Below are 16,180 nucleotides of genomic sequence, written 5' to 3' on the forward strand. Positions count from 1 at the left end.
ATGTACCAAAGTAGTGGTGATACCCAACTTGGCTACTGCCAGTTACACAGGAAGAAATTTTTTAAGAGACCTTTTTGCTGACATCGATCAGTTTAGGCCATTTTTATCCCACCATCACAGCTGAAAGAACAAATGATAACCCACATAGCGATAACTTTGCCTTGTCTATTTCACACAAATCAAAATGTGACTATTGCTTAACCTCTAAAACATTTATTTTCTATTTCTGATTCAGAAGAGAAAAGGGCATTATGGCTTTGAGAGTTGTAAATGAAAAAACATGAGTTCACAATTTAAACAAACCTATTAAAAATTTCTATAAACTGACAGGAAACAGGGTAAATCTCACAATGTTAAGCAAAAGAAACCAACACAAAAAAGTTCATACTATATGATTCCAATTACGTCAAGTTTAAAACAGGCAAAACGAATCCATTCTGTTAGAAGTCAGGATAGTGTGTACCCTTGGGAATGACAGTTACTAGAAAAAGGCACGAGGAGGGCTTCTCAGGTGCAGGTAATTTCTTGATTTGGGTGCTGCTTATACAGGTATATTCAGGTTTTAAAGAATCCACTAGGAACATTCATCTACAATATGCATTTGTCTGCCTGTCATAATTATAACACATCAATAAAGTCTTTTTAAAACTCTCCATAAACTTTTAATTACACCAGAAATGTCAAGTGGGCCCTTTACTTGTGGTGGAAAACGCCAGACTAGGCTTTACAGTCAGAGGACTTGCTGGAGCCCCAAGTCTTCTGTGATCTCTGACAAGTCACTTCAAATCTGAGTCTGTCATTTCATCTATCACATCACAGGATCCACATGAGAAGTAAATTCAATTATCAACAAGAATATATTTATTGTGTGTCTACCACTGCCTTCTAAGTAATAGGGTTAAAAGTAGTGAAGAAAAAACAATCCAACAATCCCTTCCCTCATCCTGTCCCTATCGTAATCAGTGGATACAAACAATAAACAAAATAAATAAAATACATAGCATCTCCTATGGTGACAGGTGCTACAGAGAAGAATTAAGCAGGAAAGGGGAACTGGGGCAGTAGTAACTATAAAAAAGGAGCTCATGGAAGGTCTCAATAAAACAGTGACCTGAATCAGGTGAGGAAGGCAATACCAGGGGGAAGTGTATCCCAGGAAGAGAGATTACATAATTTACTGTACTTGAAAATATACAAACGCTAGTTAGAATTAGTTCGGGTTTTAAAGGAAATAAGTCCCATTAGAAGATGAAGCCTTAAAAAAAAAAAATGCCTCAAATCCAAGCTCTAAGACTTAGGGAGACGAATAACAATGACGTTCCAGACCGTGAGGGTAATTAAGGGAACTTCAACGACCGTACATTAAAATGTAAAAACCGACAGCTTTCCTCGCTACCACTAGAGGACCACTAGATGCAAATCCACTCGGCACCGTCCTGGGCACCAAAAGGCCTCAGGAATTTCAGAAATTAGTACAGAAAAACAGGACGTTGTCTTTCTTTTCTAACAGCTGTTAAGGCCCAGTAATTTACTTTCCTCTACAGTTAGTTTTCATTCCCCTGCATCCTTCTCAATTGTGCACACATTACACACGGTGACAGGAACCAAGACCAGTCGCTCTCGCCAAAGGCGAGACAGAAAGGCCCACACGTAGGCGGACACCGAGGTGATGGGGCGGGAGGCCCTGCAGTCCTCGTGCTTGCCTGGCTGTAGCATCCTGTAAGGTCGCCAGTGGCCATCGTGGGCCTAGGCACGCAGGAGTCACACGGCACGGCCCCGTACCCACCTGGCACTTGGTCGCATTCCGGAGGCCGGCTTTTCCCCGCCGGGCTGGTTAGAGCCGAGGTGCGGGCTGCACCCAACAGTGCAAAGGCCTCACCTCGCGACGCCCTACCTCGGAGAACGCCCTACCCGTGAGCGGAACTTACGTTTTCTTCCCTCTGCCTCCGGCGACGCCGCTTTTCATCACTTCCGGCGGTGCCTCACTCAAAAGCCGCCGGCCAGCAACTTCCGTCCTTCTAGCTGAAAGTGGAGAACGGAGGCTCGGAACGGCTGTGTAGCGCTTTCTCTGGAGTCGGTCGAGTTACAAGCGTCCCTTTCCTGCCGCGGGCGGCGTGGAGTCGGCTCGTGGGTCTCTAAGACCAGAAAATTGAAAGCTTCTTCGCGCCCCGGCGGCTGCACCCGGTGGCGCGGCGGCCGTCACCATGGTGAGAAGGTCGCCTCAGGAGCTCGCCACTTAGGGCGTCAGAGGTGGCGGGGCCCAGGGGCGCTGGGGTTAGCGGTGAGGGGTGGTAGGCGGAAGTGAAGTGCAGTTGAGGGAATGAGAGTGGGGTGCGCTCCGAGGAGTGAAAACAACTTCAGTCTCGGGCCATAGAGTGGGGTATTTGCCCGAGCACAGGCTTTTAGAGCCAGACAGGTTTCACTCTGTTAAATTCCTGGCTTCGCCCAAAGTTGTGTGACCATCAGTGCCAGAGCCTAGTGATAACTCTATACCGTAGAGTATAGAGGAAACCGAAGGTATGCCCTGCCACCGGCCAAGCAGCTAATGAATTGCAGAGCCGGGCTTATAGCCCAGATCTGACTGCCAGACCCTTTGTCTTTCTACCACATGTCTAATCTCTGTTTCTCTGCAAAGTGGCATTCCACATACCTTTTTCATGGTTGCTGCCAGGTGTATGTGATAGCAGTTGAAAACACCACACAAAATACCTAGTACCTTGTTGATTGTTACATAGCATTATTCTCCGTGCTGGAGTTGGCTTTACACCGTTGTTTTATTTTTGTAGTCTTAAAGTACAAATAGACTGGGGCCGCGTGTTGAAATAAAACAATATTGGTGTATAAGATAAAACAGGCACTTAAAAAGCAAAAGGGGATCCCATACATTGCTCATGAAACGCAAAATAGTACAGCCACCTTGAAAACAGTTGGGCATATGTCCACACAAAGACTTAAATGCAAATGTTTATTCACTAAGAACTGGAAACAACCCAAATATCCATCAACTGGTAAACAAATAAACAAATGGTGGTATATCCATAAAATGACTACTTGTCAAAAGAAATGAAGTATGGATACGTGCAACAACATAGGAGAATCTCAAAAGCCTTATGCTAAGTGAAAGAAGCTAAATGCAAAAGGCTACATACTGTAGATTCCATTTACATTTCATTCTGGGAAAGGCAAAAGTAGGACAATAGATATCAGATTGGAGATGGAAAAAGAGGATTGACTTCAAAGGGGAACTTTCTGGGGTGTTGGAAATATTCTCAATTTTGATTGTGGTGGTTACAGAGCTGTGTAGCTTGTCAAAACTTACAACTCTATATCTATACCTAAGAAGGGCACACTTCATTGTATGTATGTAAATTATACTTCAATAAAACTGAGTAAAATGTTATTAAATTTTTAAAAAGTATGATGATGATATTGAAAGACCAGATTATCAATGTTCAGAAGAGAGAGATCCTAGAATCAGATCATCCCTTTTGTGGTCCAGTGGATTTTGGACAGTTCTCTTCAATGAACAGTAACTTTCACTGAGTTTATTACAGATGTAAATCCTGATGCCTCATATCATTCAGGATCAAAATTTATTTAACTTACATCATGTGATTAGGCTTAACAGTGCAAGAGTTATTTAATCAAGTGATCAGTGGATGACCTAGGACCTTCTATACGTTATATGCTACTCAAAAGAAAGTATTTTAGGGCTTCCCTGGTGGCGCAGTGGTTGAGAGTCCGCCTGCCGACGCAGGGTACACGGGTTCGTGCCCCGGTCTGGGAAGATCCCATGTGCCACCGAGCGGCTGGGCTGGTGCGCCATGGCTGTTGGGCCTGCGCATCTGGAGCCTGTGCTCCACAACGGGAGAGGCCACAACAGTGAGAGGCCCGCGTACCGCAAAAAAAAAAAAAAAGTATTTTAGAATAATTCTGTCAGTGATTTTTTTAAAATTAAAGTAACATTTCTTGCATCGTTATAGCCACAAAATGAATATATCGAGTTACACCGTAAGCGCTATGGATATCGTTTGGATTACCATGAGAAAAAGAGAAAGAAGGAAGGTCGAGAGGCTCATGAACGTTCAAAGAAGGCAAAAAAAATGATTGGTCTGAAAGCTAAGCTCTACCGTAAACAGCGCCATGCTGAGAAAATACAAATGAAAAAGACGTAAGTGATCATTTATTTGTTGTACCAAGTTAGTCTTTTGAGTAATAATTATTAAAACCAATAATCCTGAATCTTTTTCATTCTTGATAGTATTAAGATGCATGAAAAAAGAAACACCAAACAGAAGAATGATGAAAAGACTCCACAAGGAGCAGTACCTGCATATCTACTGGACAGAGAGGGACAGTCTCGAGCTAAAGTACTTTCCAATATGATCAAACAAAAACGAAAAGAGAAAGCGGTAAGCAATAAAAATTGAAATCTTTATTTTTGTTGCCGTTGTTCATGAGAATTATTTAAATACATATTTGAGGTTCTTAGTTGTTTCTTCAGTTAAATGGAAAAATGAAGTCCAACTATTCCATTATTTAGATGTTGAAGTCTTTGTAAGTTTCATTTTATATAAAATGTTTAAGTAATAAAAAAATGTGCTTTCTCACCATGAGAACATTCAACAGGATTTAAAATTTTTTTTAGAATGCCATGCGTCTTTAGTTTTAAAAAATTATTTAAAACAGGTTCTTATACTTGACAACTCCTAATGTTGTGCTGTTGTGGAGAAGGATACAACTGCTTCTTGTTTTTGCTGCCGTGCAGTGCCAAAACTGGTTAAAAAGTAGAATAGTGGAAAGCATCCTAAGTGATTTGACTAGATAAAAATAGAGCAATTAAAAAAAATAAATACTTCTGGGTTGCACTTGGTGTCAAATTAAGTTAAATTCTGCTAAAAGCAGAGAAAAAGACATAGATACTATTTTTAAACACCTGTGGATAGACTGACAGAAATCTAGGTATCAGCAGAATATGCAGTATCTGCATTTAAAGAACTTAGTCTCCAGATTGGATTTTTAAAATCTTACTGCTTATTTTTTGATATGTAAGTATCAAAATTAGAATGGTAGAACTTTAGCACCAAAAGAAACTTCAGAGATTATCTACTTAACCCCTCTTCATTTTACAGATGAAGAGACTGGAATCTAGGACGTTGTAAATCACTCTTCACAGGCGCTTATCTGTGAAATGGTAGAGTTGCTTCTAGAACCTATGCCCTTAGTGATAGGTCCAGAATTCTTTCTACTGCCTTGCACTGCTTCCATTTTTTCATGGAATCTGCATTCTAGGGAGGAACAAAATATGGGGTGATGATTTCGTCTTACTAGTAAATGTAATCTAAAAATCCATTCAAGGTAGAAATATAAAGATATGTTAAGAGGTGGAGACAGTTTACAATAATCAGGACATGGAAGCAACCTAAGTGTCCATCAACCGATGAATGGATAAAGAAGATGTGGAATACAATGGAATATTACTCAGCCATAAAAAGAAATGAAATTGAGTTATTTGTAGTGAGGTGGATGGGCATAGAGACTGTCATACAGGGTGAAGTAAGTCAGAAAAACAAGTACCGTATGCTAACACATATATATGCAATCTAAAAGAAAAATTGGTTCTGAAGAACCTAGGGGCAGGACAGGAATAAAGATGCAGACGTGGAGAGTGGACTTGAGGACACAGGATGGGGGAGTGGTGGGCTGGGACGAGGTGAGAGAGTGGCATGGACATATATACGCTACCAAACGTATAATGGCTGGCTGGTGGGAAGCAGCTACATAGCACAGGGAGATCAGCTCGGTGCTTTGTGACCACCTAGAGGGGTGGGGTAGGGAGGGAGACACAAGAGGGCGGGGATATGGGGATATGTGTATACGTATGGCTGATTCACTTTGTTATACAGCAGAAGCTAATGCACCATTGTAGAGCAATTATACTCCAATAAAGATGTTAAAAACAAAAGGTGGAGACAGTCTTCCAGTTTTACCCTATTAACTATTTAGTAGTAAACTTAACTAGTTCCAATTAATTTCAGGAGACAGTGCAGATCTCTAGAAAAAAATTGAGCCAAAATGTTGGTTACACAAAAAAGTGAATCTACTACTTTGTACAACTAAAAAATATTTGACTTTTTATTCTCATTGTCTTTTACTAACAATATAAATTTTAACTGTGGCCTGTTTTAGGGAAAATGGGAAGTCCCTCTGCCCAAAGTTCGTGCCCAGGGAGAAACAGAAGTATTAAAAGTTATTCGAACGGGAAAGAGAAAGAAGAAAGCCTGGAAGAGGATGGTTACTAAAGTTTGCTTTGTTGGAGATGGCTTTACTCGAAAACCACCTAAATATGAAAGATTCATTAGGCCAATGGTAAGACCCTGCTAGAGTGCAATGGCTTAAATATCATTTCCTATGTTAAAACTGGATAAAGTACTTGACAGTTTCCTGAAATTCCTAAAACTGATAGAAAAGAACAGGTTGAAAGATGTTTTTAGGCTATTTTTGTTATTTTAAGTTATTGATGGAATTGGTTAGCACTCTTCCACTACTGTCAAGAATCTTCAGCTTCATAGGATATTTGAGATGAAAAAGAATTTTCATTACAGAGATTGTCAGTGAATCTTGACTTTTAAATATGACATATTAGAATCTTCATTTTCCACAGTCATTTTACTCATTGAACAAGTGATCTACTATGTGCCTGACACTTGTCTTTGAGAACAGTTAGAAAATGAGTACAATTGTTTTTTTCAAGAGTTAATTCCAGTTTAGTAAGGGAAGTATCTTAATGCTTTTGAAAATACTTAGTATGCAGTCATTGACGAAAGAGAATATTAAAATGGGACTTTAATTTCTGTTGACAGCAGTGATGGTCAAAACCAATCTCCTCTCCACCTCCCCAAATAAAATTGAAGATATATTTCTGCAGAATGTCTTTAAACAGAATGAATTAATCTGCCCACTGGATACCAGCCTGCTTACAAAAACAAAGAGGGGAAAGTTGGCAGTGTTACTCTAGCTCTCAACCTGAATAATTTTCAATGAATTAAAATGTTGTCAAACAGCCTGCTTCTATTAAAAAAAAAAAGTTCTATTGGAACACAGCCGTGCCTGTTCATTTACATATTGTCTATGGCTATTTTTTTCTACAGAGTTTGAGCACAGTATTTGTAATAGAGACCATGTGGCCTGCAAAGCCTAAAATAAGAGCTTCACTATATGGTTATTGACAGAAAATGTTCACCCATCCCTGGATTCCATCATGGACTCCCCTTATTTTGACTGTATATTCATAATCTTCTAAATACATTTTGGTAATCTTAACAAGTTCTACAGGGAGAGAATATACTAGTCAAGGTGTTCTAGGCTTTCTGTAGTTTGGCAGATACGTTTCTTATTGTGAATTAATCATACGGCATTCTGAATGTTATGTAAGCTTGACAAATGAGTCTGTTACGAAGAATTTGATTTACTGTCATTTGCCCCCTTCCCCCCATACAGGGAAAAATCAAATTTAAAAGATTGCAAAGTGTTGTGGCTTCTAAAGTGCCTTCACCCCAGAAGACCGTATCTAGGTGACTGGGTGAATCTGGTCTCTGTAACAGAGATCTCTCTGGGCTCTCTCCAGTTTTTGACCAGTATTAACCATCAACGTAAAGAAAGCTGACAATCTTTCATCATGGAAGGTGGCTGAAGTATACAGACTTGGAATCAAGATACTTAAGTTTGATTCCACCCTCACACTATTTACCCTGGGAACAAGTTATTTAACCTGCTGATCCTTGTTTTTATCGTTTAAAAAAAAAATAGGGAGAGTTGTAAGGCTATCATGTTTAAATGGTGCTGTTTGTGAGCTCTAGCATAGTGCCTGGCATGTAGCAAGTCCTCAGGAAGTATAGGTAACTGGACAGGAGAAAATCTGAATATGATGCTAGGTAGCTGTTCCATGGTGAAAACTTTTCAGAAGTATGTGTTTGGGTTTTTCCCCCACATACTTTTCCTGTTAACTATGAGGTTTTTAGTCTGTAGAATTAATTCTAAGTATTTTCTTCAATGCCTTAAGATTAGACACTCAATCCTTTTGGGGCAGGGTGGGGAGATGATTGGAAAAGATAAGCAAAAAGGATCAATATTCATCATTAACATTTTCGACTCAAAACATTGTGTTTGACTTACTAGGGATTACGTTTTAAGAAGGCCCATGTAACACATCCTGAACTGAAAGCCACCTTCTGCCTGCCAATACTTGGTGTGAAGAAGAATCCCTCATCCCCACTATATACAGCTTTGGGTGTTATTACCAAAGGTACTGTTATTGAGGTGAACGTGAGCGAGTTGGGCCTAGTGACACAAGGAGGCAAGGTCATTTGGGGTAAGTACAATTTTGAATATGGGCTGCTAATGTTATAATCCTAAGATAGAAGTTTTTAAGTTGACATAAAGTATAGAGCAAATTTTAATGCAGTTAAACTTGATGTGAATCAGATTTAAATCTTTAGGAAGAACACTGTAGAGAGTTATGAATGCAGTTCTTCTTTACTGGTTTCAGTTACGTAAGGTTTACTACATTGCTAGATATTTTTTTGATGCTTTTTATTTAAAAAGATATGAGAAAAGCAGATGGGAAATTGTAACTGAAAAACATTGGAAGAAAATAAATTGCCCACAAATGGGGGAAGGGAGGCAGACAGCGAACACTGTAGCCACACTATTTCAGTAATAATTAAAGCCTGAAATATGTCATGCAACAATTTACAATTTTTTCTTCATTTTCTTAGTTTTCTGCTTTCAGTACCCAGATATTTCTAAACTTTAATGTTATTTGAAACATTAATGTTCTTTTAAACTGTATAGCTTCTTGATTGAATCTTCAGTATGAGTCATTGGCACATACTTCATGTTAGTTGACCTCGGTTGTTTGTTTTAAATAAATTTATTTTGGGGCTGCATTGGGTCTTTGTTGCTGCGGGCGGGCTTTCTCTAGTTGTGGTTAGCCGGGGCTACTCACTGCGGTGGCTTCTCCTGTTGCGGAGCACGGGCTCCAGGCGCGCGGGCTTCGGTAGTTGGGGCACGTGGGATCAGCAGTTGTGGCGCACAGGCTTAGTTGCTCTGCGGCATGTGGGATCTTCCTGGACCAGGGATCGAATCCGTGTCCCCTGCATTGGTAGGCGACTCTCAACCTGCGCCACCAGGTAAGTCCCTTGACCTCGGTTTTAAAATAGGTTAAACTGATTTGAAACTTAGTTAATACCTGATGCTTTTTCCAGCAAGAATCGTGTGGAAAAGGAGCATTGCTCAGGTCAATCCATAAAGGCTTGTTAATATAACATAGTAACAGAATGAAGCTAGCCACCATTTATAAAAACAATATTTATATAAAAATTGTATGGAGAACTCAAGCTTGGTCTTGAGTGATTTCATTTTATAAAATCTCATTTATATACTATGGTCGTCCATTTTTTCTTTCTTAAAAGTGGTAATTGTAAATAATTTGGGCAAAGATTATATGTATTCTTTAAAGGTAATATTTATTAGCTAACATCCCTCCTTTTTGTTTTGTTTTCCTTAGGAAAATATGCCCAGGTTACCAACAATCCTGAAAATGACGGATGCATAAATGCAGTCTTACTGGTTTGACAGCAGATACATACAAATAACTCCTTATAATTATTGAAGACTACACACCAATCAGGAAACCATTACTCTGATATTTCTGAATACTGCCAATCAGCCTTACATGTCTGCAGTCATCAAGAAAACTATTTATTCTATTGTTTTAAAAAAAAAGATTAAAATGGCCTAGTTTTACAAATTGGTCTTTTGCATCTGTTTAGCGTTTAGATGTTCATCAAATTGCATGATTAAAAAATCAATTATAGAAATATCCTACTTCATCAGTATCTGTATTAATAAGTGGTACTAAGCAGTGTAGATCTGTCATTGTTGGAAAAGCCAGTGCAGTCGAAAACACATTTTATCAAAGGTTTGTGCACACTTTACTGTGAGGAATAAGCCAAGAAACTTTTTGTCACATCTAAGACCTTACCTGAGGTCTCCTCCTCCTCACTGTAGATTATTAATCCTAAGAAATGTAGCATTAACACAGCATTTTAATGAAAATATAAAGTGTATGAGAAGGCATACTACACTATAAAGTTCAAAAGAACTTAGATAAAACTTTTTACTTCTGATTATTCCTATAGTAAGTCAGGGAATTAGTATTTTAAACATTTTCCCCCTCTCATTCATCATATATAATGCCATATACTTGGAACTGTATTTTCTACTCAAGATAGATACATGAAAAACATACCAACCAAAATGTTTATACTTTTAGCATTTCCTGTATTCTACACTTAGGGTAGTGTATTTATATTTTTAAAGTGGTAAAAATTTAAGTAATTCTAGGTAAAATAGTTTTAAAAAGAAAAAGGCTGCACTGATGTCCTTAAAGAGAAATTTATTTGCAGTTACTTAGATAATATTAAAAAGGTCATGTTTTAGTCAAAAGCACATTTGTGATTTGAGTTATGTTTGTGACTTTGAGCTTTAGGGTGTCTATAATATTTATTTATAATCACATTAATTGTTTTCAATTCTGTTTATTTTTTTTTTAAGTCTGTCTTGAAAGTACAACCAACGTGATTGTGCCTTAAACGAAATCAGTGTCTAAACAAATTCAGTATCTAAACACAGCTTCACCAATGAACTTAGGGGAAAGGGAAGGAATTTCAAAACACAGACCAGGAAAACAATCACAAAATATAGGTTTAATTACTACTGTTAAAAATAAAAAAAAAAAATTAGAAAAAAAGAAACTACCAAGAAAACAAACATAAGTACTTGAGTAAGTCTTGCTATTCTGAATAATGTAACATCTTTTCTAAATTGTATAAACACAGTAGAAGTTTTAGAACACACAGACACTAAGGAAAAGAAAGGCTAGTTCCTTGGGAATTACTATGCAGTATGATACAATTACTTCAGGATAACAGAAGCAGAACCTTCCTTACAATTAGATTTTAACAAATGATTTTGCCGCTAATAGAAATGGGGAATGTGTGAATGACAAATTTTGGAGGGTGAAAGAAAAAAAATCTACTGAAGGTAAGCACTGGATACAGAACTGAGGTTTGCTTATTTTTCACAACCAAAAATAAGCAAGTTAAACTATCTGTACAAATAAAGCTTGATACTAAGTATGCAAACAGAAGCATAAACATTTGTAACTAATCACACCCATGAAAGACTGGGTTAACATTTCAAACACGGTATTGCAACTAGTGGACATACAAGGCAGAAATTTCTAAAATACTGTTACACAGATGAGTAATGTTAGTATAAATTCTTTATTTACATTAAAATCTGTTTCAGTTTGCTGGTGTGACCAAACCTTAGAAGGTATAATCCCTAAGGGTAAATCAGAATATAAGAGCAGATATTTAGATACCAGGTAAAGGCTCAATTCGAGGCAATCATAAACCTTCAAGATATTTTTCTAAAGTCACTGAAACCATTTTAGGTGGTGTTCTGGTGGTCAGCTAAAAGTGAACCGTTAATCACTAGTAGTTTTTATCCTTGCCATGATAATTTTCTGCACTGAATGGAAACACCATGAATAGAGACACATTTTAAGTAGTAGAAGATTGACATTCTGTCATGCTATTTGATTTTATAAAAAATCATAATAGACCCTCTCACTGTTAAAAGTTGTAGAGGAACTTTATAATAAATTCTTAAATATATTTCTGTGATGTCTAGCAATTGAATAAACTTGAAAGTAGAACAAAAATTTTGCTAATAACTGCTTTATATTACACAAGGAAATATATATGTATTTACACAAACTGAACTGAACTCCCTTCTCCACAAATAAGACTTCTAAACAGAAAAAAGTTCACAAAGGACTATAGAATGTGACTGGACACTTAACAACTAGACTACCTGGTTGAAATCAGATTTCAGTCCTCTGTCATTCTCAGAGTTTTTCTAATGCCTTTTGCAAAAAGTACAAGTAATGTGATTAAGTTTTATTTAGATTCCTTATTGAGGATAAATTGTTATAAATTCTACACTCACTCACTGAGCATAGAACTCATTGTTACTGAACATGAAAGTTAGGTTTTTTTCATGTGACCTAACTTTCCTCTACCAACTATAAACTCCAAAATAACATTTTCTGTCAGAGATAATATGGACAAAAATTGTGTGCTGAACAGAAAGTTTTGAAACTGCTTAAAATGCACCTACTGTTTAAACCAAACAAGTTTAACAAGTTTAAATTTATACTGCGAGTCCTTAGTGGTCATAAATAAACGTTTCTCTTTTGTAAACCTCAGCAACTATATTCACACATCGAGTTGTCATCGAGTTAAACTACACCTTTTTAAAGAAAGTATTTTAAAGAGAACAATGAAGAATCCAAGTAAAAAAGTAGGTGTTAGGTTTTTAAATCTATTTTAAGAAATTAAAAATGGAAAGGTTAAGAATTTACTAAATCCTTATTTCCCTAATTGTGGTATTAACAAAAATTTCACAAAATGTATAAAACAGCATAAACATTCAACAGATAACACTAATATCAGTCATACTTATTCTTTCACTTGATTAGCATTTGTTGGGAAAACAAATGGCCAAAGTGCTTAATTTTCATTTAGAATGGAATAATCTGGCCTAACTGACCAATAATTAAAGAAAATAGTAGAGGATACAAGTATTCAAAGTTTTACACGAATAAGGAGGGTTTGCTATTTTGTCTGCTAAAGAGTTTTACCTCAACTTTAAATCTTCCTAAAATGCCAACATCCCAAAATAAAATTTAGTATTATCTGACTGTAGACTGAATAAACCTTCAACATCAATCCTTAGCACCTCAAATAATGACACAAAGTCATAACACATTTTTTTTCATGTAAGGACCAAGCAGTTTTAAAAACAATCTAAATGGCCTCAAAGCATTCTCAAACTTACATGAAAATTTGAGTACACATAATACTTCCAAAGAGTAGGACTGTTTTAAGATTCTCTTTGGATTCTAAGGATAACCATTTTGTTCATTTTTAAATAAATTATTATACAAAAATAAACAATTGAGGATGTTCTTTGTTTTTAGTTTACCCAGGCAAAGGCAACCACAATGTACACACAGGCTAGATTGTAACCTGTCCGCACAGAACAAATCAAGAGCGAGCAAGCCAAAAGGGACAAACGAAGCCTCCAATCTGATTTAAGCTCTTGTAACCATGGCTCCTAGAGCAGCTTATTCCTGCCATCTAGGTCTAAGATTGTGGGGCGCAGTTCCAAACCTACCAAAAATGGAAGCCAAGGGCATAAGCTGGCAGGCAGGCAAAAAGATCTTTTGACAGGAATCACTCCATGAGTTAGGGAAGTGGATGGAAGTGAGGGGAATATAATGAAGATTCTAGAATAAAGGCAGTGGCAGGATTAAGGAGAAGCCTTAGGAAGGGTTCTCACACTTCTAAAGTATACATGTTAACTGGGTGAGGACAAAAGTACAGTCCCCAGATTCAAATGAAATTTTAAATAATTATACGAGTGCCTACAGGCCAGAGTTAAATCCCTAGCAGTACTGTTAATATCAGATGTTATCAAGAGTGAACTGGAAACAGATTTTGTTTGTGCCTTTCCACAGACATTGAAGTCAAAGGAAGAAATTGCACCTACAACTAAGAACTAAGAGGCCAAAATACCACCTTCATAAACATTTGACCATAAATTTCCAAATTTGTGCTCTCATTTAGTTGAAGTTGCATTTATCCTAATTTACTGACATTTTTGTTTAAGCATGCCTACATTTTAAAAAATGGTGATTAGTTTTGAAATTTAAATCTTCTAGAACCTTCACCAAGATTACTATTAAAACCCTTAGTATAAAAGATTTCTGTGATCCTTACAATTGATGGAAGCCCTACTACTTTCACATTTTTTAATTTATATTTTGTGAAATATTAATGGTCAGATATCCCCAATTGCTAAAGAAAATATAGTATGATCTGGTTTCCCAAAATCGAAACATGGTTAATAAAAATAAAAAAAATTGTATTTACACAAAATAGCCTGAAAAATTAAAAAGAACGGTGAATCCTAGGTCCTACAGGGGAGGGAAAAGCGGCATCATAAATAAGTTCAAATTGAAAATTTGGAGTTTTTATCCTGTGCCCCATGCTATTTATTAACTGCCATATTTTAAAAACAACAATTACGTTACAAAGAAGAGGATTTATCATCCACATTTCTTCCTCATTCAGGTCAGCTTGGCTTTCTTCTTCGCAGGTCCTTTGTGCCCTTTGGCCTTTCTTCTTAAATTCCGCCTGTCGACCACAGGCACTTCCACTTCTATCTCCTCTGAGCTGCTATCCACAGTCTTCTCTGTTGATTGTGTCAACTGATCCAGTTGCTCAGAAGATGCTTCAGACTGCTCCTCTGACTGGTTCTTCTGTCCTGCATTCTGTGAAAATGGCACATCTTCAAGTTCAACCTCTATTAAAGAGCTCTGAGGAAGAGCTGGAGATGTTTCCTGGGGCTCAGCTACCCCCTCCTCACCCTGGTCTTCCAATGAGGCAGTAGTGTTGGGTGATACATTTTCAGGAATCGATTCTTCAGAAAATTCAGTTATCACGGAGTTTGGAAAACCACTGTCGGACCGTTCTTCATTTGGGCTAGTAGCTACATTGTCTGAACTCCCAAAATGTGCTTTCTTTCTTGAAACTAGAGGCAGCCTCTCTTCAGTGTGCCCCTTGTCATCAGATGGGCCTTCATCTAGCAACATTTCTGAGTCAGTTACATGTGAAGTCTAAAAACAAAAAACCCGGTGAACAACTTTTGCAGTATAGTTCTTACATAAATTATTCTCAGACACTAATATGCAATGACCCTGAACCACATTTTAAAGAATTCAGTACTCACTACTTTTGTTAATCGTGTGCACATGTTCTGAATACAGCTCAATTTCTTCGAAACTGTCTTACATGATAATTTGGATTCATTAAGTTCTTGCTTTAAAGATGCAATAAAAGTAATGATTTTACCCCAAAAAGTACTTAGGGCACAAACTTTATGTCAAGATTCTTCAAAACCATGAATCAACTCAGTTTTTAGTTTCCTGGTGTTACTGGAGCCAGAACCGAGAATCCTGGGACTTGACACTGTGCTACCCCACTGAGTTTGACTATTAGGTGAAAGGTGAGGGCAGCGAAAATGTTATTCATGTAATTATGTGAGACACTAATAAAATAATGCGATACAAGAGTTTTTTATCCTTAAATTGGAATATTCAAAAGTAGAAATTAAATTTCCTTTTTGATGTGGCACCTATATATACAATGGAATATTACTCAGCCATAAAAAAAGAATGAAATCTTGCCACTTGCAACAACATGGATGAACTTAGAGGGGATTATGCTTAGTGAAATAAGTCAGACAGAGAAAGATAAAAACCATATGATCTCATTTGTATGTGGAATCTAAAAAACAAAACAAAATGAAAACAGACTCAGATAAAAAGAACAAATGGGAGGTTGCCAGAACGGAGGGTGTGAGGGGACTGAAAGAGGTAGGGGATTAAGAGGTACAAACTTCCAGTTACAAAATAAACCACGGGGATGTAATACATAGCATAAGGAATATGGTCAACAATATTGTAATAACTTTATATAGGGAACAGATGGTTACTGGACTTACAGTGGTGATCATTTCATAATGTATGCAAAAATCAAATCACTATGTACTACACATGAAACTAATATTGTACATCAACTCTATTTCAATAAAAATAAATAATTAAATTTCTTTCAAAATATTCCATCAAGTTTTCCCCACTAATCTAATCTGTCTCCCTAATTAAAACAAATTAAAATGACAGTACTGGTCACAGACTATGTAAGTAATAGGTATTCAAATATTTGGTAAATAATGCTTTACCCATTTTTCTAAGCATTTCCTAAATCTACAAAGTGAAACTCATTTTGTTACCGTAAGTCAGACGAATGAAGTTACAAAGATTTGAATTTTAAAAAACATTACTGATTGCATCTTCTTAAAACACCCAATGTAGTAAAATTTATTTTTCCTGAAGGACTGTACATGTTAAAGTAGAGGAAGATATATATCCCACACTGCCCTAGCCAAGTCAGCAACACTGGACACTATAACTATAAAAAAT

General features: G+C 37.1%; 3 protein-coding genes across 9 annotated transcripts in view; 1 reads left to right on the top strand and 2 right to left on the bottom strand.

Moving 5' to 3' along the window:
• GFM2 (GTP dependent ribosome recycling factor mitochondrial 2) overlaps positions 1 to 1,932 on the bottom strand; it is a 49,054-nt gene extending 47,122 nt beyond the window's left edge. For both annotated transcript variants that reach the window (XM_019929832.3, XM_019929831.3), the window contains exon 1: positions 1,787 to 1,932. The gene's annotated coding sequence lies outside the window, so the exon portion shown is untranslated. The remainder of the gene's footprint in view (positions 1 to 1,786) is intronic.
• Positions 1,933 to 2,050: 118 nt separating this feature from the next.
• NSA2 (NSA2 ribosome biogenesis factor) lies at positions 2,051 to 9,811 on the top strand. Its single transcript, XM_004316898.4, has 6 exons — positions 2,051 to 2,207; positions 3,984 to 4,171; positions 4,262 to 4,412; positions 6,190 to 6,369; positions 8,179 to 8,371; positions 9,569 to 9,811. Exons 1-6 carry the CDS (start codon positions 2,205 to 2,207, stop codon positions 9,634 to 9,636), a joined length of 783 nt encoding a protein of 260 aa, XP_004316946.2. The 5' UTR covers positions 2,051 to 2,204; the 3' UTR covers positions 9,637 to 9,811.
• Positions 9,812 to 10,749: 938 nt separating this feature from the next.
• The window catches only part of FAM169A (family with sequence similarity 169 member A), a 65,313-nt gene continuing 59,882 nt past the window's right edge, over positions 10,750 to 16,180 (bottom strand). For all 6 annotated transcript variants that reach the window (XM_019929830.3, XM_019929825.3, XM_019929828.3 and 3 more), the window contains one exon: positions 10,750 to 14,812. In XM_019929830.3, coding sequence (XP_019785389.1) covers positions 14,264 to 14,812 — 549 coding nt within the window. In that variant the 3' untranslated portion in view covers positions 10,750 to 14,263. The remainder of the gene's footprint in view (positions 14,813 to 16,180) is intronic.

Source organism: Tursiops truncatus, chromosome 3, assembly GCF_011762595.2.
Source record: "Tursiops truncatus isolate mTurTru1 chromosome 3, mTurTru1.mat.Y, whole genome shotgun sequence".
NCBI classification, from domain to species: domain Eukaryota; kingdom Metazoa; phylum Chordata; class Mammalia; order Artiodactyla; family Delphinidae; genus Tursiops; species Tursiops truncatus.